The sequence below is a fragment of the Rattus norvegicus genome, chromosome 10 (genome assembly GCF_021556685.1).
Source record: "Rattus norvegicus strain SHRSP/BbbUtx chromosome 10, alternate assembly SHRSP_T2T, whole genome shotgun sequence".
Lineage (NCBI taxonomy): Eukaryota > Metazoa > Chordata > Mammalia > Rodentia > Muridae > Rattus > Rattus norvegicus.
In genome coordinates, this window is record NC_141543.1 from 93,699,009 (window position 1) to 93,725,701 (window position 26,693).

The 26,693-nt window shown below is 50.5% G+C and overlaps 1 protein-coding gene across 1 annotated transcript; it reads right to left on the reverse strand.

Moving 5' to 3' along the window:
* Nucleotides 1-3,452: 3,452 nt before the first annotated feature.
* On the reverse strand, nucleotides 3,453-20,617 carry Itga2b (integrin subunit alpha 2b). The gene is given in 30 exon segments (NM_001427035.1): nucleotides 3,453-3,675; nucleotides 5,693-5,809; nucleotides 6,028-6,129; nucleotides 6,375-6,491; nucleotides 7,074-7,196; nucleotides 7,321-7,473; nucleotides 7,631-7,730; nucleotides 7,922-8,002; nucleotides 8,256-8,335; nucleotides 8,484-8,576; nucleotides 9,952-10,099; nucleotides 10,199-10,266; nucleotides 10,581-10,706; nucleotides 10,840-10,991; nucleotides 11,081-11,136; nucleotides 11,219-11,323; nucleotides 11,411-11,456; nucleotides 11,715-11,897; nucleotides 15,730-15,941; nucleotides 16,095-16,147; nucleotides 16,300-16,353; nucleotides 16,513-16,556; nucleotides 16,696-16,743; nucleotides 17,065-17,193; nucleotides 17,287-17,332; nucleotides 17,596-17,645; nucleotides 17,869-18,031; nucleotides 18,135-18,232; nucleotides 18,321-18,442; nucleotides 20,398-20,617. Coding segments are annotated over 30 exon segments (3,114 nt in total). The 5' UTR covers nucleotides 20,586-20,617; the 3' UTR covers nucleotides 3,453-3,618.
* Between the last annotated feature and the right edge of the window lie 6,076 nt (nucleotides 20,618-26,693).

Consider the following 26,693-nt stretch of genomic DNA (forward strand, 5'->3'; position numbering starts at 1 on the left):
ACACTTAACCCTCCCCTGGTTCTCCCTGCGGAGTCACCTCTTCAGCACAGCCTGCTGCCCAGGAGGAGACCTAGGACAAAGATGGCTTCCCCTGGAGGACGCAGCAGGCTTCCCTTCCCTCTGACTAGGTCTGACTAGGCAAAGCCACCAGGTCTTTCCCTTCGTCCCTTCTTCTTTTTTCTTCTTTGCCTCTTTTCCTTCTTTCTTTCTCTTCCCCCCACTTCCATCTGTTTCCTCTTCCTCCTCCTTTTTGGCAGTGTCTCACTATGCAGACTCAGCAGTCCTTGGGCTCCCCACCCCCACCCCGCACCCCTCAGACCCTGGAGTAGCCAGCCAAGTGTAGAGGGGATCGCCACGCGTCTCCTCCTTTTTAATAGAAATTTCCATGTAACCATATTTCCCCAGCCCTGGACTTATGTAACCAAAATTTTTTGGAACCTAAGCACAGGCTTTAACACTCATCCTTGGTGAATTTCATCGTGTTGGTCTCAAGCCGACTTTACAATCTGTCAGGGCTCCCTCGAATCTGCCTTGCTCGCTCGCCAGCTGTATCAACCCTGTGACCGCCGCAGCCAGGAGCTATCTGTGGGGCAGAGAGGTTTCTGCTGCCTCCATTCAAGGATCTCCTGTTGTCTCTAGGCAGCCCAGAGGTGGCATGGAGCTCAGACATCCCCGGAGAGACCCCCTCACCACACCTCAGTTTTACCAAAATCATCCAGATCTAAATCCCAGTCGCTACAACCCTGTTGATGTTTCTCTTGTCTGTGAGGACCAACGCTAAAGGGCTTTGCTAGAGCAAGGATCAACGCTGCAACAACTGACTGACTCCAGAGGAAATTTGGCTGGCGTTCAATGAGCACGGCTTAATCTTTACTTAAATATTCAGTCACCCAACTAGAAACCTGTTCTGGAACTTGCCATGCATGGATGTCAAATCACTGTTTTCAGAATTTATCATTTAGCCCTCTGGGTACCAACAAGTACCGGCTCTCGTGAGGCGAATCTATGCGCCTATCCTGTTCCTGGACCTGCAGCATTCAGTTCAATGTTCAAGGTGTGTCTGCTCAGCCGCCACCCCTGCCTCTCTAACAGACATGTACCCCAGGGCCCTCCCCACCGGCTACAGCCACAGCGACTCCCTCTTTGCCAGAACTTGCTCCCTTGTTACTTGGGGAAATTTCTTTTCTGAACACTTTGCTCTGGTGTGGTCCTTTCATTCCTCAGATCCACCTGTCCTTGACTACCTGAATACACTTTGAAAACTTTGGAGAGTGGCAACTCCACCAGCACCCACTGATGTCCTCTCCTCTCCCCTCCCTTCCACTCCTCCTCTCCCCTCCTCCTCCTCCTCCTCCTCCTCCTCCTCCTCCTCCTCCTCCTCCTCCTCCTCCTCCTCCTCTCTTTTCTTCTCTCCTTTCTCCTCATCCACATCCTGCTCCTCTTTCTCTGTCTTTCTCCCCACCCTCAGTACTGTAGATTGAACTCAGGATCTTGGACATAGTAGGCAACTGCTCTCCCACTGAACAATGGCTCAGCTTTTTTTTTCTTACTTTCTAAAAATGTGATAGAAATAGGGACCTTTATTAAGAAAGAATGGGAGTATGCTGGGGGAAAAGGCGTTGTCTTAGGGATTCTATTGCTTTGATAAAAACACCATGACTCAAAAACAAGTTGGGAAGGAAAGGGTTTATTTGGCTCACACTTCCAGATCATAGCTCACCACTGGAGGAAGTCAGGACAGGAACTCAAGCAGGGCAGGAACTTGGAGGCAGGAACTGATGCAGAGGCCATGGAGGGGTGATACTGGCTTGCTTCCCCTGGCTTGCTCAGCTTGTTTTCTTATAGAATCCAGGACCACCAGCCCAGGAACGGCCCCACCCACAACGGGCTGGGCCCTCCCCCATTGGTCACTACTGTGCTAGAATTGAGAAAATGTTATACGGCTGGGTGCCATGGAGGTATTTTCTCATCCGAGGCAGGCTCCTTCCTTTCTGATGACTCTGGCTTGTGTCGGGTTGACATGCAAGAGCAGCCAGTACAGGCAGATGCTCAAAGCCCTTTCTTTTGAGACAGAGTTTAATGTAGCCCAGGCTAGCCTCATACTCATAACTCAATCAAACTTCTGATCCTACTCTCTCCACTGCATGAATTCTAGTATAAAATGTGTGTGCTACCGCTCCTGGTTTACACAGGGTCATGGACTGAACCTGACCAGAGTCTCCTGTATATACCCTAGCAGATCTTCATCTCTAGCCATATATATTTATATGTGTGTGTGTATATACAGATGTATGTATATATTAATTATATTATATATTATATATGATTATTTTTGAGACATCATTTTAGAAAAAGCTGCTTAGGCTAGCCTTGAGCTCACTCTGTAATCCAGGCTGGTCTTGAACTCACTCTATAGCCCAGGCTGGTCCTGAACTCACTCTGTAGCCCAGGCTGGCCCTGAACTCAGTCTGTAGCCCAGGCAGGCTGTGAACTTGTGATCCTTCTGCCTCTACTCTAGAATAGCTGGGATTCCAGACCCTTCACTCTGTTTTCATTCGCAGCCCTGACCAGCACTGGCTACATCTTTATTTCTTGGCTTAGTTCATTCATCTTCTTGAACATAGGTCCCATGTGATAGAGACTAGCTCTATTCACTGCTCAGCCCAGCTTTGGAATAGTCCAAGCACATGTTGGGTGCTCAAAAACCATTCCTGGCACATGTGAACCAACAAACTCCACAGAACTTCGGAGAATAGCCTGATTGCCCCCCCCCAACACAGCTGGAAATCTATGCCCCCTGCTTTTCTAAGGCAAGACCTGTCTCCTCAGAAGGATCAGCACCAGGGACCTGCAGGGGACAACATTTGCTGTCCCCTTCCTGGTGTGGCATGGTCCTCCTCAAGCTTAGCCCAGCCAGTTTCTTCTGCCTCTCTTCCTTCAGAATAGCACTTTAAAGGTCTTTGTTTGGGGAAAGAGGGGAAGGAGATGAAGGTTATTTTCCCAAGTCTTGGACTACTTTGAGGTTTGTCCCTCCAAAACTATGCAAAACGGGTGGCTTAAAGCTGTGCACCGCAGAGCCAGGCATGGTGGCTCATGGCTTTAATTCCAGTACCTGGGAAGTTTAAGGAGAGAGATCTGAGTTCGAAGCCAGCATGGTCTACACAACGAGCTAGTTCTAGGCCATCTAGGGTTACATAGTGAGATTTTGCCTCAAAACAAAACAGATACCAGAGAGCCAACATTACTTCTCTGGCACTCCTAACCCCCAACTTACTGTCCAGAGTCTCGTGGGAGGCCCTTCCGATTCCTCCCTTGCTCCCTCACTCCTGTCACCCTGCTCTCTGCTCCAGGGCAGTCATTTGCTGTCCTGTCAGTCCTGGCTCAAGTTGCCTCAGTCCCCACTAGCTCCCGCTTCTTCTCAGACCGAAGAGCGAAGAGAGGCATGGTGGATGTTGAAGGCAAACTCTTTATTAGGAAAAAGAAAAAAGGGATGCACCTGGTCTGCTAGAAAGGGAGGACCCCATGGTTCGAACCCATGGAGTTCTGAGCAGAGGTAACTGGCTGCAAAGAAAAAACAGGTACTTGGCCTTATCACCAGCCCCCACCCTCACCCTGCTGTCATTCTTCCTCTTCCTCTTCCTCCAGAGGTGGTCGATTCCGCTTGAAGAAGCCAGCCTGGAGGGGGAAGGGCACAGGAACTGGGGTCAGGGCACAGAGGTTACATGCTCCACCAGCTGCCCCAAACAAAAACCACGCTGTGGGGATATAGCCCCAGCATCTGAGAAGGGGGATATTTTTTAAAAATTGGGAGATGCTTCCTTCATAGATGAAATAAAAAATACAATTTATTTATTTATGCGTGTGCATGTTTGAAGGTCAGAAGACAGCTTTTAAGTATTGGTTCTCTCAGCTGGGCAGTGGTGGCACACCGCTTTAGTGCCAGCACTCAGGAGGCAGAGGCAGTGGATCTCTGAGTTCAAGGCTAGCCTGGTCTACAGAGTGAGTTCCAGGACAGCTAAGGATACACAGAGAAACCCTGTCTTGAAAATCAAAAATAAAAGGTTCTCTTCCTTCTACTATGTGGGTCACGGGGTTAGAACTCAAGTCATTAGACTTGGTGGCGAGTATCTTTATCCCCTGAACCATCAGCTTCTGTTTTATTCTGTTTTGTTCTGTTTTTTGAGACAGGATCTCACACAGCCCAGGCTGCCCTAGAACTTGCTGTGCAGCCTGCACTCCCAAACATTTAGGGTTACGTTTTTGTCACCATGTTTGGCTTTAACCTTTTTCCCCCTCCACAGAACTCATCCCTATGTTCCCCTGCACATAGAAGTGAGTGACCCTCTTGGGAGCCAGGGGCAGGGTCTAGATCAGAGGTTCTCAACTTGTGGGTCCAGACCCCTTTGGGAGTTGAATGACCTTTTCGTGTAAGTCCATTGGAAAACATCAGATATTTACCTTACAATTTATAACTGTGGCAAAAAAATTACAGTTATGAAGTAGCAACAAAAATAATTTTATAGTTTGGGCCACACCAACGCGGGGAACTATATTAAAGGGTTGCAGCGTTAGGAAGATCTAGATCCTTCAGCTTCCCATCCTGACAAGGAGGAGGGTAGCTCTGGATGCTGTCATAGTCAGCTTCAGTTGTTTGATACAAACCTAAAGTCTCCTGGGAAGAGGGAACCTTAATTGAAAAATTACCCAGGTCAGTCAGGCACGATGGTGCACATTTTTAATCCCAACAGTTGAGAGACAGAAACAGAGGCTATCTCTGAGTTTCAGGCTAGCCTGGTCTACAGAGCAAGTTCCAAGGGCAGCCAGGACTACACAAGAGAAACCCTGACTCAAAAAACAAATGAGGAAACAAAATTACCCAGACGGATTAGCCTGTGGCCATGTGCCTTGGAGGCATTCTCTTTTTTATAAAAGTGTAATTTAAATTGTATTTCATGTGTATGGGCATTTTCACTTTGCCTGCATGTATGTCTGTGCAGTATATGCAGAGAAACCCGAAGAGGATGTCAGTTCCTCTGGAACTGGAGTAACAGGGTAGTGACAGTGTGGGTGCTGGAACAAAATGCTGGTCCTCTGGAAGAGCAGCCAGTGTTCTTAGCCCATTCTTACCGCCCCATGAGACTTTTCTTAATTGTTAATAGATGTAGGTGTCCAGCCCACAGTGTGTGGTGCCCTCTCTGGGCAGTTGAGCCTGGGGTGTGTATAAGAAAGCCAGCAAGGAAGCATGCCTCAAAGAAGCTGCCCTTCAAGGTCTCTATTTACTACAGTTCCTGCCTCCAAGTTCCTGCCTTGGTTTATCTCACTTACTGTAAAGTGTAAAATTAAATAAATCTTTTCCTCCCCAAGTTTCTTTTAATCATTGTGTTTTTATCACAGCTGTAGAAACCTAACTAGGACAGGAGGTAAACCCTGCCCATGGCAGTCAGGAAACTCTGAGGGCAGGTCTCAGTTTCCTCTGACTTCCTGACAGCAAAGGGATCGGAAGGCCTGTGGATTTCAGGCGTCCTGCTTGGAGGGGGGTGGGGTGGGGGGATGGGAGGGATGGTACACGCCCAGCATAAGTCCTCAGAAAAATGGCATTCTAATAGCGGATCCGGAGATGAGAAAGGTCCTATACCCCGCGTCTGCTAGTCTATGATCAGTTGGGAAGTCTGTGCCTTCCTTTCAGCCTCACCTTCCACATGGCCAAAACTAGTAGGGTCAGCAGCAGCAGACCGCCCAGCACGCCTACCAGCACCCACCAGACAGGGATGTCCCTCTCCTCCAAGGCCCGAAGCAGATGTGTCTGCACCTGATGGCAAACTAGATGTCACTTCAGAGGGCCTGTGACCAGGGATAGAGATGCCCAGCCAAACCATCTCCTAGTAACCATAACTCAGTCCCACAGAGACCCCGACCCTCTTCCTCAGACCTTGTCCTTCAATCCAGGGAGGCTCCGCCCCTCAGCCCTGCGGAGGTCCAACCTCACTCTGGCTGGGCGCTGACAGCAGGAGTACTAGGGTCTCTTACCAGACCTTGCCCGCTGGGCAAGCTGACCACCGGCACCGAGTACGGTAGGGAGGAGACGTTGAACCAGGCGTGCGACTGCAGCACAAACTGCTCCTGGGGCCTCTGTAGGGGGCGGGGGTGACAGGCGCTTACTGCAGCCACTCGAGGCCTGGAGATGGCCTCAATCCAAGCCAGGGACTCCCTGCTTTTGAGTTCCTCCCGGGTTTTACCCCACCCCCGCCCCAAAGCAAATCTTCCCTAGTGAACCCGCTCAAACCCAGAGCAAACTCTTGCCCCGTCCCCACAGGCCCTGCTCCCACAGGCTCCGCCCCCACGGCTCCGCCCCGCCCACCAGCTTCCAGCCCCACCTGGCGGAGGATGGACAGCCCCAGCGTGGCCTGCACCGTGACCATGGCCCGCTGCCCGCGCACCATCTCCTGCAGTTCACACTCCACCACCGTACAGGGCGCTGAGCCGTTGCAGCTCTGAGGGGGATGTGTCTTAAGTTAGTTCACAGGCCCTCCATGCCAATCATCCCCCCCCCATCAATCTAGGACCCAACAGGGAGAGCCAGGAGGGTCAGGAAGCGCTGGTGTCTGGCTGAGCTTCATTCAGATCGTTTCCTCTATATTCCGTTTGCTCAACAGTGCAGGGATACAGGGATGAGGTTCAGAGGCAGGGGCCATCCATAGCCTGAGTGCGGTACTCGGTGTTTTTGTGACATTGGTTTGGCAATTTTTTTTTTCTTCCAGTTTTCGAGTGTAGCCCCTGGCTATCCTGGAACTAGCTCTGTAGACCCACAAGGTTGGCCTCGAACTCAGTGATCTAATTGCCTCTGCCTCCCGATTGCTGGGATGAAAGGTGTGCACTACCACACTGGCTCATGATATTTCTTCAAAGGAAAAGGAGAGAGAGAGAGAGAGAGAGAGAGAGAGAGAGAGAGAGAGAGAGAGAACGCCACGTGTCCTCTCTGCCCAGTGCCCGGCCCAGCATCTCACCAGCACCACTGTCCTTGCCTCCCACCTTCTTCTAAGGGCCCCAGCTGGAGCCCTGCTGAGCCTTCTCACCACCAGAACTGGGTCCTGCTGCTCCGTCTGCTTGGACCCCTGCGGGGATGCCTCTCTGCGGTCCCGGTCGTGATGGATCCGGCGAATGGAAGAAGGGCTGGGAGTGGTTAGCCTCCGGTCCACCTTGGGGAGTGGGGGGTAAGGGCACAATCAATTGGCTTCCAGGGTCTGCATCACACCTGCTCTGGCTGTCGGTCCGGTCCGGTGTCTGTCCTCTCACAGCTCCTTCTCTCTCCTAGAATCTTACCTTGAGGAGCTTGGGGGGCGGCTGTGTGGAGCAAAGGAGACCCCCCTTCGGCTGCACATCTAGGATGTAGAGCAGATCTGAGGGCTGGGACTGGCCAGGAAGGTGGATGATGAGACTGAGGCCGTTCACAGTGCCAGGGCCATTGTTGTGGAGCTGGGGGTGGAGACAGTGGGGTGGCCGGTGGCTCAGCTGCCAGGCTGTAGTTTACAGGACCTCTTCACCCGCCACCGCCACCGCCACCACCCCCACCGTCACTGTCCCCTCCACCACCGACATTACCACCCTGTCTTACTCAGAGGCTCCTTCCTACCTCATAGGTGTGTTCCACCCTGGAGACCCAGCTGTCCAAACCATCCTGCTCCTTGTCAACTTCTTCTGCTGCCACCACCAGGGAGGCAGGGAAGGAGTTCCTACAAGTGTCCAAGGTCCTCAGAGTGCATCTGACTCCCTGATGGACCTCTGGTGGATCCTCCAGGACCCCTCAAAGTTTACCCTTTTATGAGATCCGGGGGATGCTAATCATGCATTGGACCAAGCTACACGCCCATCTCCTCCTCCTAACCATAGCCTCCTCTGCCATGTTCCCTTCCCATGCTCTCACCCTCGAAGCTCCACTGCGGCTTCAGCTCGGACTGCCACAGGCAACAGCACAGCCTCACTGTTTGGATTCTGGCTGTTCTTGCTGGAGGGGCGAGGGCAGGAAGAAGAGGGACAGCAGAATTTTAGAAGGCTCAGGAAGAGTTCATCCCATCCCAAAGAGCATATCATCCTGACTGGACCTGAGAAAGGTTGTCCTCTAGGACCTGGAGACTCAGAAACAAGTCACTGAGGGAAAGGGGAGCAGGGCTCTTGTGAAGGCCTTCCGCTGTGGAAGGTTTGTGCATGAGGGTCGGATGGAGGAAGGGCGGGAGGCAGCCGTGCAGCCCAACTCATACCTCCTGATTTGAAGCTGGAAGGACACAGAATCTCCAGCTTCTTCCAGGATCTCCACACTCACCAACATCGTGATTCCTATCTGGAAGAGGGAAAAGCCAAAGTCACCACCCCAGTGTCCACTCTGGGCCCATCCCCCCTGCTCCAAACACCATTACTACCCTCTGCCTTCATACCCCAGGAGCTTATCCACCTGGGACGTAGCTCGAGTTACAGCATGGAGCCCTTACCCGAGTGTCCTTTTTCATGGGGTTGCCCAGCTCACAAAGTGCCAGCCTGGACTCATTCTCCTTCTTCTGAGTGCACACGAGCCTCTCAAAGCCCTGGAAGTGCACAGAGGCAAGACAGGGCAGTGTGAGCGTGGGGTGTCCAACAGGTCTGCAGGAGACTTGCTGGACAATCGGGGGGGAAAGGTCCTGGGGGATTTCGAGGGACTGCCACCTTCTATTTCTGCACTGCTATTTTTACTATTTTTAAAGGATTTCCATTTTGGAAATAAAAAAATATTACGGAGTGACCTAGTTGCTATAAATTACATCAACAAAATATAAGCCAGGTGGTGGTGCACACCTTTAATTCCAGCACTCAGGAGACGAGGGCAGGTGGATGGATTTCTGAGTTGGAGGCCAGCCTGGTCTACAGAGCAAGTTCCAGGGCAGCCAGGGGTACACAGAGAAACCGTATCTTAAAAGGGGGTTGGGGGATTTAGCTCAGTGGTAGAGCGCTTGCCTAGCAAGCGCAAGGCCCTGGGTTCGGTCCCCAGCTCTGAAAAAAAAAAAAAAGGAAAAAAAAGGGGGGGGGGGGCGTTGGTGGTGGAGAGATGGCTCAGTGGTTAAGAGCACCGACTGCTCTTCCAGAGGTCCTGAGTTCAATTCCCAGCAACCACATGGGATCCCATCTGTCATGGGATCTGATGCCCTCTTCTGGTGTGTCTGAAGACAGCGACAGTGTACTCACATACATAAAATAAATAAATCTTAAAAAAAAAAAAGAACAACATAGAACTGATAACTGGTTTCCACGGACATGTGAACACATGTTACATACATCCTTGCATGACTGTATACATATACACACTTGCATGCACAAAGTCTGGATCTGACTTACTTTAAATGTTTTTCCTATAAGTGCCTGCCAATGTTAGAGGGAAAGACAAAGCCCGCAGATTGTATGTGTGCGTGCATGAATACAGAAACCAGAGGTTAGTATCAGGTATCTCTCCCCAGTAGCTGTTTATTGAGACAGGGTTTCCTAAATGTAGCAAGCCTGCCTAGCCAATGAACTTTAGGGATGTACCCATCACCAAATCCAGCACTAGGGTTCCAGGCTCACACTGCTGTGCCTGGCTTTCCCCATGGGTTCTGGGAAGCCAAAGCCAGGTTCTCTGCTTGGGCGGAAAGAACTTTAGCAGCTGAGCTGTTACCACAGCTCCCCAGCAGATGTTAAAGCGATTCTAATTACCATTTGCTTCCCGAGCCTTTCGGGGATTTTGAAACAAACAGGGTTCAAGACACTTGAACCATATGAGCCAGTGGTTCTCATACGTGCACTGTGCCTGTATAATGCTGTGTCTGAAAGCTGGGCAGATCATACATCTGTATAGTCAAAGCATTCAAGCACTGGATCTTTGTGTGAGAGGCCGGACTCAAGGTTCTTACATCTGCTGCCTGCTGGCTATGCCTCGAGGTGGCACCTCACCTTAACGTTGCTGAAAGCCCGAATGTAGTGGGCACCCGGGGGTAAGTGCACAGCCAGCTCTGCCTCATAGGCCCCCTCGCCATCATTGGATGCATTGACCTTCAGCTCCAACACATTGTCAGCACCAATTAGGAGTGGGGAGTCCCCCCTGTATGGGGAATGCTTGGTTTAGTCCTAGAGGCCGGGGTCATGAAAGGGGATTCAGGGCAGGGAGGTACAAGGTAGGTAGAGTGGAAGGCTCTCTCACGCGGTGGCTGTGAGCTGGAGCTGGGGCACGCACAGGTTGTCTTCCCCACAGTCCAGGATGATCCGTGTCTAGGGGACGCAATAGGATGTGTGGGTAAGCTGAGGGGTATGAGGTTTAGGGGTCACCTCAGAGCTCAGAGAACAACCATAGCTCCAGGGGCGCTCTTCAGACTCTAGAGAGTAGGGATTGGAGTATATGCCAGGGTGTGGGGTGATGGCAACGTTCTGGTGATAGTTGGCTTAGGGGTTACAACAACGTTTTGGGGGGGGACACTGAGATTTGGGGGAATCTATCAGGATTTGGGATGACTTCAGGGTTTGGGATGCACAGTTTTAATGAAGTCCTTCCCCATCCGGGATCTTGTTTATCTCGCTGTTCCTACCTGCTCCTGGACATGGGTTACTCCATGCAACACCACAGCAGGGGCTACTCCAGTCTCTTCTGGGGGCAGCGACACATTGAGGCTTAGCACAATTGGGCTCAGCTTGTCCCGGAAGTCGGCCTCATCCTAGCACAGGGCAAGAGTCAGGCTCTCTGTTGCTGTGCCCACACCCTTTGCTGGAGTCCTAGGCTGGCTCCAGGAGATCTGCCTCTAGGAGAACCCTGGACACCTAGCTCCTCCCATTCTAGCCTGAGCATACTCGAAGGAAGGCCTTGATGGTGTGGCAGATAGGTTTGTTTCTTCCACCCAGGTCCAGGCTCAGAGTGAGGCTCGCCTGTCGAGAGGCCAGCAGGAGCACCCGGCGGGCCTGACGGGGCTTCTGTAGGTCCAGCTGCAGCTCTGCCTTTAGGTCTGCAGGACAAGCAGGAAGAATCCAGGTCTCCCTCTAGTGGGGACACCCAGACCTCCTTTCCTCCAACCCCTCCCTCCACGCCACTCACGAAGCTTCTGGGGAATGTTGTGTCCTGTGGCTCCCACGCACATCTGGACGTTGAAGCTGCAAAGATGAGGGTCGCTTTGTGGGTTAGGGTCTCCTAAGGTCCCAAACCCTGGCAAGTCTGTGAGCGCCACCTCCTCACCAGCTGACTGGTGTCTTGGTCTGCTCCAGGACACAGTTCTTCAGTGTGGGATTCAGAGAGTCTTGAACCATCAGTTGGACAGTGGCCATCACCACAGGCTGAGCTCTGGTGGGAGTGGAGGAGGCTCACCACTCTGTCCCTCCTGACTCAGCCTCCTCTGATGATATGGCCCCTCCCCCAGCCAGTGCTCACCTGTACACAGCTACCTTGCTAGCCCCATATGCTCCCACGATCAGGTCTATAAACATAGGGAGAAGGGTCAAAAGTGGCTATTAGTGTAGGGCAGAGTGAGTCCTTATCTTCCAAAAAATTCTCCATACTATGAACCCCCTGGAAGTTCAAGTTGTCCTGCAGCCAAATCCAAGCTTCCCAGCCATGTACGCCATTAGAACCCACAGCTGGCACCAGGGCAGACATGAACCCCCAGCCGTGCGTTTCTCCATATTTCCAGCAAGTGCTCAAAGGCCTGTCTTGACTGGCTGCAACCCACAGTCACCTGGGTATCCATTGTCATCGATGTCTACAGAACCACGGAGGGAGAAGCCAAAGCCAGAGCCTGTCGGGAAGGGACTGTCCAGGACCTGGGAGGGGCGTGGGCTCAGCCCTTCACTCTGACCAAGGAATATCAGCACTTGGCCCTGACCACTGGGACCCCCATAGGGGGCAGCCACAGCAACATCTGGAAGAGAGAGAGAGAGAGAGAGAGAGAGAGAGAGAGAGAGAGAGAGAGAGAGAGAGAGAGAGAGAGAGATTGTTTGTGATTGAGAATCCCCAGAGGATTCTGCCACTCTCTCCAGAGCTGCTTCTCTAACCCTGTTCTCCTGGGAGACCAAGAGAAGGGTGCAAAGTCTGTATCAAGGAGGCAGGAGAGAAAACCATCAATTATTAACAGATTGTTACAAAAGTTCCAACAGTCTTCACTGTCTATCCATTTACTCTGCCCCTTGGTGGAGCCCGCCTTTGATCTTAGCAATCCAGAGGCAGAGGCAGGTGGATCTCTGTTAGTTCAAGGCCAGCCTGGTCCAGAGTGAGTTCCTGGACAGCCAGGGCTAGACACACACACACACACACACACACACACACACACACACACACACACACACACACACATATACACACAAGCCCTGTCTCAACAAACAAACAAAAGATTTCCTTTATTCCTGATAATTGGGTGTTGTTAATCATGTTTCCTGTTATTAGTGTTAATTTGAGATGGGGTTTTTGGTTTTGTTTTTCTGAGAAAAGGTCTCTCAATGTAGCCCTGGCTGCTCTAGAATTTGCTATGTAGACCAGGCTGGCCTCAAATTCTCAAGAGATCTGACTGCCTGTGCCTCCTTAGTGCTGAGATTAAAGGTGTGTGGCACCATGCTCCTGACACAGACTGGCGTATGTCACACACTGGCTTTATGTAGCTGAGTCATTTGTTATGACTTTGGACTTCTGGTTCTCCTGCCTTTACCTCCCACATCTAGGAGGACGTATGGGCGCTGTCATGCCGTCTATGGTGGGCTGAAGCTTCTTGTATGTTAGGCAAGCTCTCTATTAACTCAGCTGCACCCTATCCTATAATTTCCATATTAGATGAAAACGCTGAGTCCCGGAGGATTAAATAACTGAGTCTAGGCTTGAGGAAAGGAACTCCCTAGTACACATGAGGTCCTACACTCAGTTCCCAGTAAGGGGTGGTGGTGGGTCTGCTGTGCTAGCGCTCACCTTTGCTCTCAGCACTCAGAAGGCAGAGGCAGGCGGATCTCTGTGAGTCCTAGGCCAGCCTGATTATATATTGAGTTCCGGGCCAGCTCAGGCTATATATTGAGATCCTGTTTCAAAACACAAAACAGGGCTAGAGAGATGACTCAATAGTTAAGAGCACTGACTGTTCTTCCAGGGGTCCTGAGTTCAAATCCCAGCAAAACACATGGTGGCTCACAACCATCTGTAATGAGATCTGATGCCCTCTTCTGGTGTGTCTGAAGACAGTGACAGTGTACTCACATACATAAAAATGAATCATAAATCTTTAAAAAAACACAAAACAGGGACTGGGGATTTAGCTCAGTGGTAGAGCGCTTACCTAGGAAGCGCAAGGCCCTGGGTTCGGTCCCCAGCTCCAAAAAAAAAAGAACCAAAAAAAAAAACAAACAAACCACAAAACAAAACCAATAAACAAACAAACAAACAAACAAACAAACCCTATTCTCCAGATGTTAATTGTTTCATCTTCACTGTGCAAACTTTCACACCCACATCATAGCTCATTGACACCACTACTCACACCCACATCATAGGTTCATTGACACCACTACTCACACCCACATCATAGGTTCATTGACACCACTACTCACACCCACACCATAGGTTCATTGACACCACTCACAGTCACATCATAGGCTCATTGACACCACTCACAGTCACATCATAGGCTCATTGACACCAAGGACTTTAAGATCTTCCCTGAAAGTGTGTCTTTTAGCATAGCCTCATTATTTTATGAGCTCTTTGCCTAAGACTAATTTAGATCTATGTCTGTGTATCTTAACTACCCTCCCATTGTTTTCTGATTTTCTTTACAGTGTATCTTGTTATTTTCTAGATCACTGTATATATAACTCAAATAAAAGCATTTCATCCCCACCTTCAGGATGCAGAGGCAGGTAGATCTCTGTGGGTTCGAGGTCAGCCTGGTCTACATAGAGAGTTTCAGGCCAGCTAAAGTTATACAGGGAAACCTTGTCTCAAAAACACGACTGACAGAGGCCTCTGACTACAATGGTATCCTCCAGTCTCATCGCCTCCTCTCTGTCTCTGTCTTTGTCTCACTCAGTCTTCAAGAATTTCCTAGCTGTTCATTTCTTCAGCCTTCTTGCCCCGTGCCCAGTTTTGGGTCAGCCTGGCCAGACTATGTGTGGCTAATTCAGCCCAGGGTTGTGGGAGACACAGAGCAGGTGTGGCACTGTGGCTCCCACTACAGCTCCCCCTGGGGACCCTTAGTGCCTCTCACCCATCTCGTGGACCTCCTCATAGCACTTCTTTCTAGTTATCTCCCTTCTTCCGGCTGTCAGCCCACTTCCATCAGTAAAGGACCCTACTGCTCACTTTTCTCTGCTTTCCATGTGACCTTTGAATTAGTGTCTCCTGCCTCCGGATGGAGCATCTGCTTCTGCAGGCATCACAGCTCTTGCTGACCCTCCAGTTCCTCGAAATACTATTTTCCTTTGTATTCACACACTCCCCATCCTTCCAATTAAAGATGACCTTGCCATGGTTCCCATCCCCATTCCATGGTGGCTCTGCTTCTCTTTTCTCAGGTTCAAGAAAGGACTGTCTGCATTGCCCGCTGGCTGAGTGCTTCACCTCTATTCATGTCCTGCCCCATCCCCCGTGGTCTTCCGGTTTATGTCCCTAAGCTGCCCTCCACTGGGTGGTTGGTTGGTTTTTTTGAGAGAGGGTTTAATGTATCCTGGACTGCTCTCCAACCTCTATGTAGCAGAGGATGATGACCTTGGACTTATGATCCTCCTGCCTCCACTCCTGGAGTTCCAGGATTGCTGGCATGCGCACCATGCCTGGTCTTGGTTGGTTCTTTTTTTTTTTTTTTTTTTTTTTTTTTGGTTCTTTTTTTCGAAGCTGGGGACCGAAGCCAGGGCCTTGCGCTTCCTAGGTAAGCGCTCTACCACTGAGCTAAATCCCCAGCCCCTGGTCTTGGTTGGTTCTTGTCACGGCCACCAATGAGCTCATTCTTGCTAACGCCATGATTTTTATCTGGTCCCATCTAACTGTACCTTTCAGGAGTGAAGGGGCTCCTAGGACCATTCCTTCCTCCTGTTCAAACTACTCTATTAGAGCATTGGGCCATTGATCTTTTGGTCTCTCTCCCAACATCTGATCATTCTGGTTCCCAACTTCCCTTCTGGGTGTTCCCTGAACGCTTTTACTTCCCTGGGGCTCTATACTGGGCTTCTTCCTATTTCACAGCTTTCAGATCCCATCCACTCTCCAAAATTCTTTATCTTGTTGCCCTGGGTTCTCTCTCATGGAAGTGGGGAAAGTCAGTGGCAGCAGTTCTGAGGATTATTTCCACTTAATATTCCCAAGCCCTTCAAACTCAGCTAGCCCGGAATAGAACTACAGAGCCCCTACTCCACTCCTACTCACTCCTACTCCACTCCCCTTTCCTTCTGACTCCATATTCCATTTCCCATCCAGCACTAATAGTCCAAGCCCTAAATATCTGTAAAGTCACCCCATCTCTAACTCCATTCTCCAAAGTCTGCGTGTAGGGATCACCATGCTGGCTTCTAGACAAACTGTCTCAACAGGGATTCCTTGAACCGGTACCCATGTTCCACTCAACAGTCAAGCCTTTTCTAGTTCCAGGTATCCACGGTGTCCCTGTGTCTCAGCCTCTCTCTCACTGGGATTCCAGGTGTACTCCATCATAAATGGCTTAAGGCTATCTTTTTGTGAGGGCTACAAGCCCTCTTATGGCCAAACGCAGCTCCTCCACTCACCATTATAGCCGTCTCGGTTGAGGTCACCCAGGGGTGCAATGGCAGATCCAAATCTCCCATACACCTGAGTGCCGGTCAGCACGAGAGTGGGTGAGCTCAGAGCCTGGAGACCCTTAGGCTGCAGAAACAAGTATACACGGCCCACCTCGGCCAGCTTTCGGTCCACCCTGCTCTCCATGTATAATGGAGCCCCCACCAGTAGGTCATGCCTCCTGTGGACCAGATGGGCAAGGTTAGGTGCAGTTGAGCTAGGAAGATGCAGGGCACGAGGGCAAGTCTTAGCCACCCTTGGGAGAAGATGGTAATTCCCGCCTTTGGTAATTGAAGACCCAACTGAGTAGGGGTGGGACATTCCCTCGTCTCACCCATCCCCGTTGACGTCAGTGACTGCCACCGAGTGCCCGAAATAGGAAGCCATCTACAAGAGGAAGAGCATTTCAATCTGTGCCTCTGCACTCAGCCTCTTCTGTTCACCATCACCCTCAAATCCCATGAACTAGCTTGGGTGTGTGTGTCTCAATTCCCCGACTTCAGTCACGCCCAGGGGGTCATGGGGGTCATCGCCCCCACCTGCTCTCCATGAAGCCTGTGCAGGGTCTGGTAGTAGGAGTCCAAAATTTCCACCTGCATGGAGAGACACACCAAAATGTATCTTTCATGCTCCCTCTTTGGCCTCCCACTTTCATTGAGAAAGGGCAGGGCATTGACAAGTGTGGGGGAGTAAACAAGAGGACAAGGGTCACGGGGTTAGGAATGCCACGAGGTGAGAGAGCGGCTACTCACCGCTCCCAAGGTCCAGCTCCAAGTGGGGGCTCCGAATATATACTCTGGGGAGAGCAAGACTCAGCAAATCAGATCCTTAGTATCCATGAACTCGTTTCTCGCACCAGGACCCAGAGGAAATTGTGCGGAGGTTGCTCCTGCCCCAGGGCTCCCCCCTCCCGCCCCCATAACTGCATTCCTTGCCTGTGGTGCTTAGATCCCCGTCGAACTCGCCCACAGCTACCGAATACCCTGAAGATACAGCACAGTTTAGCAGTTTCCCAGTAATGGAAGGAGGAAGAGCTCAAGGGTCACGACTACTGAGGTCATTAGTACAAACTGCCTGGTGCAGATAGGAAAACCGAGGCGTGCTGGAGATCTCACTAGACTCCATAGCGAGAAGGGCGAGCCAGTGTGGATGGGAACTGGACATGTGTGGGGAGAAGAGGCAGAAACAGAGGGCGGGGTGCCTTTGTGCTGGGGTTGATTAGCTAAGATTGGCACAGAGGCTTGAACAGAGGCAGGACCTGACTCAGGGTTTTGGGAAGCCTGGAAAGGAGATGCCAGGGTTACCCCGGTAACCGTGGAAATACACTGGGTTGCTGGAGTCGTAGGAGAAGCGCTGGTTGGAAACATGCCACAAAAGGGTACCGGGGCGGTAGCTAGAGATGATATTCTCAATTGGAACGCGAACCAGGAGACCTAGGAAGGGCACAGGGACAGGACTATGGGGGCCAGAAGCATGATTCTCCCCAAACTGCGAGATGGGAGTGGGTTGGATTACTGGGCACATACCTAAAAAAAAGTAGCCTCCAGGGGCCCCAAGCACTAGCTCCCCAGCCTGGAAAAGAAGTCCTGGTCGTGAGAGGGTCTCTCCTATTCTGGAACAACCCTAAACCTCTTTGCCTGTATGAATATGGTATTCTCATATGCATTTATTCTCATCCTCCCCACCCCACCCCTTCTCCTTTTAAGAGCAGTCTCATTTTGAAGCCGAGGCTTGCCTCAAACTTGCTATGTAGTCCAGGCTGACCTCAAACTCGAGATTCCCCCTGCCTCAACCACCAAGCTGAGTTCTCTTGTTTGCTTTTGCCTGTGACTTGCCTGGGTCACCGCCAAGCTGAAGCCTGCTTCACAGTATCGCTTGTCTCCGCCTACAAGAGGCAAGTGGGATCAGCCAAGGGGAGGCTCCCTGAACTAGAGTTTAAGCCAAGAGTCTCGCGCGGGCAGGCGGAACTATGCGGGGCGGGGAGAGCATAGAGGAGGGGCCGAGGGGGCGTGGTATAGAGGAGGGCGTGGCTCCCAGGACGCGAGGTTTGGTGGTGGGCGGGGCTTGCAGCGACTAGTGGGCGGAGCCAATGGCGGACCAGCGCTTACTAAAACCCTGTGAGTAAACGGAGCTCATGGTGTTGGAGCGACAGGGCGAGTATTCTGCGCGGCCCCCGCTTTGGAGCTCAGCCACGAAGCAGCCTCCTACCGGAGTCTTCTCTGCCTCATCGTACTTTTCTAGGACATTCCAGTGCTGCCAGGGGGCACAGGCCTAGAGCAGATCCACAGGAGAGTGGGGAAGGGAGCTTATTCGGGCTTCCCCCAACGTGTCCCTGCCCTGGACTTGCTCCCTTTGACCTGTCCACAGTGCCCACCACAATGACGTCATTCCAGCTGAGGACCGATGCCCCAAGTCCTTGCCCGGTCTTGAAGGTTTGGAAAGTTTGCAAGCTTAGTTTTCGCGTCTCATCCCCTGGAGGGCACAAGAAAAGGTGGCGCTCAGGAGCCCGGCCATCCATTTCCACCTGACTCCCCCTTTCCCCTCCATGGTTGAGACTCACTGAGGTCGAAAAGCAACGAGGTACATGTGCCGTTATTGGCCTTCCAGGGGCACAGGAACACACCTCCAGTCTCCTCTTGATTTGCGTTTAGGGCCCTGGGGGCGCCCACCACGATGGACACGCTGTTAGGAAAGCTGGGTGAGTAGATTATAGCATTTCTTTTTTTTTTTTTTTTTTTTTGGTTCTTTTTTTCGGAGCTGGGGACCGAACCCAGGGCCTTGCGCTTCCTAGGTAAGCACTCTAACCACTGAGCTAAATCCCCAGCCCCGATTATAGCATTTCTATCCTGCCCAGTGCCCACTACCCCAGCAGTACCTAGAAGGAGGTGTGGCATAGGAAAAAGTGGACCATCTTTCCTCACAGATAACCTATTGAGGCCGACCTCTTCACTTCAGCTGAAAGTGGACTCTTAGGAAATTAACTTGAGACTAAACCAGTTGGTTCGGTTTGGAAGGGAACGTTTTAATAATCCTTATTGAAAAGACCTCTTATACTTTGTACACTGATTTCCTGCCCCCTACTCCCTCCCAACAAGAACCAGACAAAATTTCTGCCTGTCAAACTTCTAGAGAGGACCTAGTGAGAACTGGTTGGAAGGGCGGAGGTTGGTGAGAGCGAACTGGGATGTGTGGTGCTGACAGGGTTGAGGATCCTAGCAGTCTCTGTTTAAACCAGGTCTGCCATAGGTAAAACGGAGGTAATAGCAACCAATTATGCTGTTGGAAGAGTTAATACAATAAACGGATGAGAGGTATTTAGTATGCCCCAGCAACATGCTTTTGTAAGAGTGTGCATGTTAATAAACACACAGGATGCTTATTAAATTGTGTCCCCGTGGGGTTGGGGATTTAGCTCAGCGGTAGAGCGCTTGCCTAGCAAGCGCAAGGCCCTGGGTTCGGTCCCCAGCTCCGGAAAAAAAAAATTGTGTCCGCGTGATCAGACCTTCAGGGAAGAAACAGGAGACAGAGGAAGAAACGACAGGAGTTGTATTGAAACACTCAGGAGCTCTGAAGCCAGGAGGATTTTCTTTGGTTGGCTTTGTTTATTTGTTTTGAGACAGGCGCGCTCTCTCTCTCTCTCTCTCTCTCTCTCTCTCTCTCTCTCTCTCTCTCTCTCTTTGTGTGTGTGTGTGTGTGTGTGTGTGTGTGTGTGTGTGTGTGTGTAGCTCTGGCTGTCCTGGAACTCACTATTTAGACTAGCAGGCTGACCTCGAACTCACAGGGCACTGCCTACCTCTGTTTCCATTAAAGGAGATGAAAGGTGTTTGGCATGGCACCATGCTCAGGAGTTCTATTTATTCATTCCGACAGAATCTTGTTATGTGGCCCTGGCTATTTAACTTGTGGTAGTTCTCCTGCCTCAGCTTCCAAGTACTGGGTTTACTAGCATGTGCTACCATGGTCAGCTAGAGAAGCACCCTTTATAATCATCAGAACTGAGGCAACCCTAGGTTCCTTCCCCCTCATGGAGAGTCTCTGGATGCAAGTCATCTTGGGAAGGGGAACCTGATTTTTGATGAAGTGGCTCTCTCAGGCAGAAGAAATAATTTCTTGCTGCTGCCTTTGAGAATGGTCATTACTGTTCCCCAGACCTGGGCATTCCAGTGTCCATTTCAATAAGTCACTCAGGATAAACACAGCTACGTGGATAAGCCAGGACTCTAATCTTAGCAGTTTGACCTCAAAGCCTGATCCATACTGACTGTTAGTAATTTATTACTTCTTTTCAAACATCTGTAATTTGGAAGGAGATGAGGTGAGGAATGGAGGAAAGCAAGGTGTACCCGGTAGGCACTTGTAGCTTTGCCAGTCAGTCAATTTAGAGTGAGGGGAGGGAGGTAAAGCAAGTCACATCATTGACGCTTGGGGGAAAAGAAAAAGACATTTTTACCTTTGTTTGCTCAGTGCTCCCTGTTGCTATCCCTCCACAGTGCCCTCCCTGGAACCTGCGCCCCCGCCCCCAGCATTCCTGACAGGAGCACCACTCAAACAGACCCTAGAGTCAACCTTGCTCAACTAGGCGCTAAGAAGCCACAGGAGCACTGCTAAGGGGCAGACCTCTCTCCTTTAGTGCTCACCTCCCATGGCTGTCCTTATGAAAGTCCACCGAGAAGCCAAAGTGGCTGCCATTGGGGCCTGTATAGACAGAGAACTTCACAGAGTCCAGGTTCAAGGCCCAGGCAGGAGGAGCAGCACTTGGTCCCAGGAACAGTGGTGTCCACTGCAGAAGCCACAGGGTATTCCACGCACATGAAGCTCTGGCCATCTTCCTTCTCCCCAAATGTCCTAAGCAGGAATGGTCAAGCTCTTCCCCTTCCCTCAAGTCCCCACCACCGGAAGTTTCGGCTTATCAGCTAAGCTCATGGCTTAGCAGCAGGCATGGCAGAGGGGAATAGCCTCTGGACCACACGGTCTCTAGGACTACTAGGAAAGGGAGGGTCTGTCCCGGGGATAGGTGCTGATGACCGGAAGTCATTGCTTCTCCCTTCTCTCCAGAAAAGCTCCTCTCCAAGTCCTGTAGTTTCAGTTTCTCAGCCACAGGCCCAGAAATCCCCTTTCTCCTCCTCTGTCACTGTGAAAGTCTGGCCACCATCTCTTTCCGCCCGGGAAAGTGTAAACATGAATTCACAGCTCTGTCTTACTTCACCACGGCCCACGGTTGTACTGTCCTTGTCTCCCCCATGTAGCTGACCACTGAACACTGTGACTTGGCTAGAGGGAGAGGAAGGGGTAAAGGAAGCTGCTCTCCCCTGATAAAACCCGAGGTTGTCATCATTTTGAGTAGGACATTTATCGGCTTCCTCCTCTGCAAGCCTTTGGCAGCCTCAGGCAGCCCCACTTGGCCATTGGTTTCCTCACATCTCCATCTTAACCAGGTCTTGGTGCGTTTACACTGGCACCTTCAATATTGGCAGTGAATGGCCGTGGCCTAAGTGGGATGAGATGACATCGTTCTGAGATTGTCTAGGAGAAAGCTCCTGAGTCCTCAGTCCTTGGCATATACACACACACAGGCACAGTACCTGATGACACTTTTTTACTGAATTGAGTACCTGAATCCTTTGAGAGCAAGGGTCCTTTCTGTTGTCCCGGGGCCTAGCTCACAGCCTGGCATGAGTTGCTGCTGAAAGGTTGACTGGTCTTCCTCAAGGGTGGAAGGAGCAAAGGGAGAGGGGTCAGATTCTCAGGGCCACAAAGGGGTGAGGGCCACAGAATCCCCTTCTATATGGGGGGGGGGGAAGGGGAACAGAGCTCCATGCCCTGTTGGCCTTGCACGCCTTTTGCCCCAAAGCAAAGGGATGTAGGAATACAGCCACATATAGTCTGTATTTTTTTTTCTCCTTTTCTGCAGTGCTGGGATAGCCTCATCAACGCAGGACAAGTGCTCTATCACCCAGCCATGCCCCCCAAGCTCCACCCTTATTTCTGATTAACCACTGCCTTACCCCACTTTCCCGCCCTACCAACTTTGAACAACTCCCGACTCCTCCCTTCCTCTCACACAGCTGAAGATGTTGCCCCTCATTAAGCAAAAAGCTCCTTGGATTTGTTCAGGGCTTTCCTCACTGATGTGCCCCCAGTGCCAAGCTCATGACAGGCCTGCAGTCTTATACCAGCACCTGCTGACCCTCTGTCTCCCCGCTGTTCCCAGATGAGTGGTTCCTGCATCGCTGGTCTATTCTGTGTAGCCCAATATGAACTCACATGACATGAGTTGTTTTGCGTTACAATAAAAAAAATATTTATGGGCTGGAGAGATGGCTCAGCGGTTAAGAGCACTGATTGCTCTTCCAGAGGTCCTGAGTTCAATTCCCAGCAACCATATGGTGGCTCACAACCATCTGTAATGTTCTCTTCTGGTGTGTCTGAAGACAGTGACAGTGTACTCATATACATGAAATAAATGAATCTTTAAAAAAAATATTTATGTCTGTGAGTACACTGTCCTTCTTTTCAGACACACCAGAAGAGGGAGTAGGATCCCCACAGGAGTAACCACCATGTGGTTGCTGGGATTTGAACTCAGGACCTCTGGAAGAGCAGTCAGTGCTCTTAACCACTGAGCCACCTCTCCAGGCCCTTGCCTTACACTTTTTTTTCTTTTTTCTTTTTTCGGAGCTGGGGACCGAACCCAGGGCCTTGCGCTTGCTAGGCAAGCGCTCTACCACTGAGCTAAATCCTCAACCCCGCCTTACACTTTTTAAAACCAGTTTAAAATCTATTTTTGTGTATGCAAGTGTGTGGGCAGGTGTGCCGAGGCGGAGTATGGAGGTCACGGCTTTTGAAAACTGGCCTTGTTCTACCCTGGGTCTCAGGAATCGAACTCCAGCATCAGGCTTGGCACCAAGTGCTTTTTTTTTTTTTTTTTTTAAATATTTATTTATTACATGTAAGTATACTGTAGCTGTCTTCAGACACACCAGAAGAGGGCATCAGATCCCATTACAGATGATTGTGAGCCACCATGTGGTTGCTGGGAATTGAACTCAGGACCTCTGGAAGAGCAGTTGGTGCTCTTAACCACTGAGCCATCTCTCCAGCCCCACCAAGTGCTTTTTTTTTTTTTTTTTTTGGTTCTTTTTTTTTTGGAGTTGGGGACCGAACCCAGGGCCTTGCGCTTCCTAGGTAAGCGCTCTACCACTGAGCTAAATCCCCAGCCCCCACCAAGTGCTTTTTACTCACTAAGCCTGTCCTTGTTCCTTCACTCCCACCCCTTTGTGGCCTCTTTTTATTTTTATTTATTTATTTATTTTTGGTTCTTTTTTTCGGAGCTGGGGAAAGAACCCAGGGCCTTGCGCTTGAAGCGCTCTACCACTGAGCTAAATCCCAACCCCTGTGGCCTCTTTTTAAATCAGGGTCTTGTTTAGTGCAGGCTGGCCTTCTCACCTCTACCCCTGGAGTGCTGACAGTCTAGGAATGCCACCACCAACCCTGGTTTATGCACTGAAGTCATTTTTGTTGGTTGTTTTTCCTTTTTCTTTCTTTCTTTTTTTTTTTTTCCGGAGCTGGGGACCGAACCCAGGGCCTTGCGTTTGCTAGGCAAGCGCTCTACCGCTGAGCTAAATCCCCAACCCCTGTTGGTTGTTTTTCAAGACAAGATTTCTCTGTGTAGCCCTCTCTGGCTATCCTAGGTTTTGTAGACCATATTAACTTCAAACTCACAGAGATCTGCCAGCCTCTGTTTCCCAAGTGCTGGGATTAAAAGTGTGCACCGCCATGACAGGCTTCTTGATTTTTCTTTTTTAAACCATGTATTATTCGTGTGTGTGCTCCTCTGCACAATGTGTGCACAAGTGCCAGAGGCCAGAGGGTCTTGGGTCTGGAGTTACAAGCAGTTGTTAACTGCCTGAAGGGAATGCAGAGAACTGAATCCGGGTCCTCTGGAAGAGCTGTAAATCCTCTTACCTGCTATCTCTCCAGCTCCATGTACTGGAGTCTTAGAAAACAATTTCTATTGTTCAAGGTATGAGAGCTGCAAATACAAGAGTCAAGGATCTCAACCCAGTCCAGAGCTCCCAGGACACTCAGGACTGCCATTGGGGGGCAGCAAGTAAAGTCAGCTTTGGAAAATGGAAATTAGGAAGCGGCTCTATACAATGGATACTACTTGGACTCTTCCAGGAAGACAAAAATTAGCCTCAGACGAGTTCTGAGTACACTGTCCATGTGTAGAATGCCAACAGGTTGCAAAACACAAACTCAAACACAGGTTTCTTTTTCTTGTTGATACTGGGAGAAACACAAGTAGCTAGAGCAGGAGACCAGAGCTCAGGAATCAAGGGGAGTAAGTAGAAGGCTAAGTGAGGCATACTTAAAAGGGCGGGTGGGGTATGAGGAAAGGCAGGCAGAAACTCACAACACTGGAGGGGACCTGAATGCCACGCTAAGGAGTTTGAACATCTATCTATCAGAGATGGAGAGTTCTAAAGATTTTCATTTTATTTGAGGCAGGGTTTCACTATGCAGACCAGATTGGTCTGGAATTTGAAAGATCTGCTTGCCGTTGTTCCCTGAGTGCTGGGGTTAAAGGTGTGCGTTAACATGGCCAGCTAGCTAAAGATGTCAGGAAATAAGAGATTTCACCAGGTTTAGCAAGATGGCTCAGGAGCAGCAGAGGCCTGCAGGCTTCATGGTGCGAGTTCCATCCTCACTGTACAAGGGGGTCGGACCAGCTCCGCATGCTTGCTGGCATCCAAGTACAAAACAAAGTTAGGAAAGAGACTGTGCTGGCTAGTTTTATGTCAAGTTGACATAAGCTAAAGTCATCTAAGAGGAGGAAACCTCAATTAAGAAATCCCCCCCACCAAAAAAAGAGTGAGTCTCCATAAAGATTGGGTTGTAGGAGGCAAGGGCCCAGCCCATTGTGGGTGGGGCCGTCCCTGAGCTGGTGGTCCTGGGTTCTGTAAGAAAGCAGACTGGGCAAGCCATGGGGAGCAAGCCAGGGAGCAGCACCCCTTCCCAGCTTCACCAGCTCCTGCCTGCCTCCAGGTTCCTGCCCTGAGTGAGTAGGAACTCTGACTTCCTTTGATGATGAACTGTGATGTAGAAGTGTAAGCTGAAAACCCTCCCCTTCCAACTTGCTTAGGTCATGGCATTTATCACAGCGATAGACACCCTAAGACAGAGATTCATTGAACTGTGTTCCAATTTAGAATATGACACTGGCTGCCTGTGGCTACAAGGAATAGAGAAGGAAGGACAATCTTGTATTAAGACCAGCTGGGGGGGGCTGGGGATTTAGCTCAGTGGTAGAGCGCTTGCCTAGGAAGCGCAAGGCCCTGGGTTCGGTCCCCAGCTCCGAAAAAAAGAACCAAAGGAAAAAAAAAAAAAAAAAAAGACCAGCTGGGTAGGGTAGAACTCTGGGTTAAAGGTGGTGATGCCCGAACCAGGCACTGGTGGTAAGAATAAGGCAGCAGAGATGAGCAGTGACACAAGACTCTAATTCTGTAATTGGGAGGAGAATGACACACTAAGCTTGAAGTTGGCCAGAGCCTTATACCAGCTCACCGAGACCATCCAAGATGACAAAAACAGAGAAACAGCAGCTAAGCACAAAATCAGTAGCCAGAAGTGGCCAAACGTTTTCCAAAGGTTTGGTCCCTGGCTGGCTGATGGTGGATTCCCATTAACTAAAACCAAAAGCCTGAGGTGGGAGGACTGCATGGCTTTGGTGCCAGAACTGGGTTATCAGGCAATATACCCAGAAGACTGGCAATATCCCGTCTTTCCTAGTCCATCAGTCTGTGGGCTCAGAATCCTTCAAGGGAATTGAGTTCAGTCTAAGCATCATTTAATTAACAACCATCGAGCTTCCATTACGTCTTGGCACTGGAGCGAGGTAATGGAATGCCCAGGGTCAGTTTTTTTTTATTCTTTTTTTCGGAGCTGGGGACCGAACCCAGGGCCTGGCGCTTGCTAGGCAAGCGCTCTACCACTGAGCTAAATCCCCAACTCCCCAGGGTCAGTTTTTAAGGAGATATAAGAATTAGCGGGGCTGGGGATTTAGCTCAGTGGTAGAGCGCTTGCCTAGGAAACGCAAGGCCCTGGGGTTCGGTCCTCAGCTCCAAAAAAAAGAACCAAAAAAAAAAAAAAAAAAAAAAAAAAAGAAAGAATTAGCTTGCTGGGCTGGTGAGATGGCTCAGTGGTAAAGAACATGGGCTGTTCTTTCTGAGGTCCTGAGCTCAATTCCAGCAGCCACACAGTGATGCATGGCTATCTAAAAAGGGACTGGATGCCCTCTTTTGGTATGTAGGTGTACACGCAGACAATAGCATTCCTACTTAAAATTTAGCTCGTCCTCCCCAAGCTTACAATTTTACTTGAAGCATTGAACTTAAGATGAATGGCACTTGGGTTCCGACAAGCTGCTAGGTGACAGCAGGGGGCAGGGGGTTAGATTCTAGGCAGGAAAGCCAGCTAGGAAAAAGCTGCAAAATCCGATGGGTTGGTATGGGAGGGCGTTAAGAGAGAGTACTCTCATGTTTCAAGACTAGAATGGCTGAGCCCTTATCAGAACAGAACAACGGACCTTACAGAGCACAGGCTGTGCAGCCCTGTCTTTCCTGCAGGCCCCCCTTCCTTGCTCTCAGAGATGCACTTTTCACTTTCGAATACTGAACGCAGATATTGGTATTCTAAGCAGTCTGAGCACTCAGCTTTGGTAGCTAGAGAGCAAACAACTTGACCAAAAGAAGGGAGAAGACAGACATCACATAGCTCTGAAAGGCTGAGGAAGAGGGAAGCTCTATCACTGGACACCTTCCATGCCAGCCCTCCTGCCCCTCCTGTGGGACTTCCTGCTGTGGCTTCAGGCTTATGGGTCAGGCAGAAGCACCCCACACTACAGTGGCCGTCAGAATTGAAGGTGGTATCT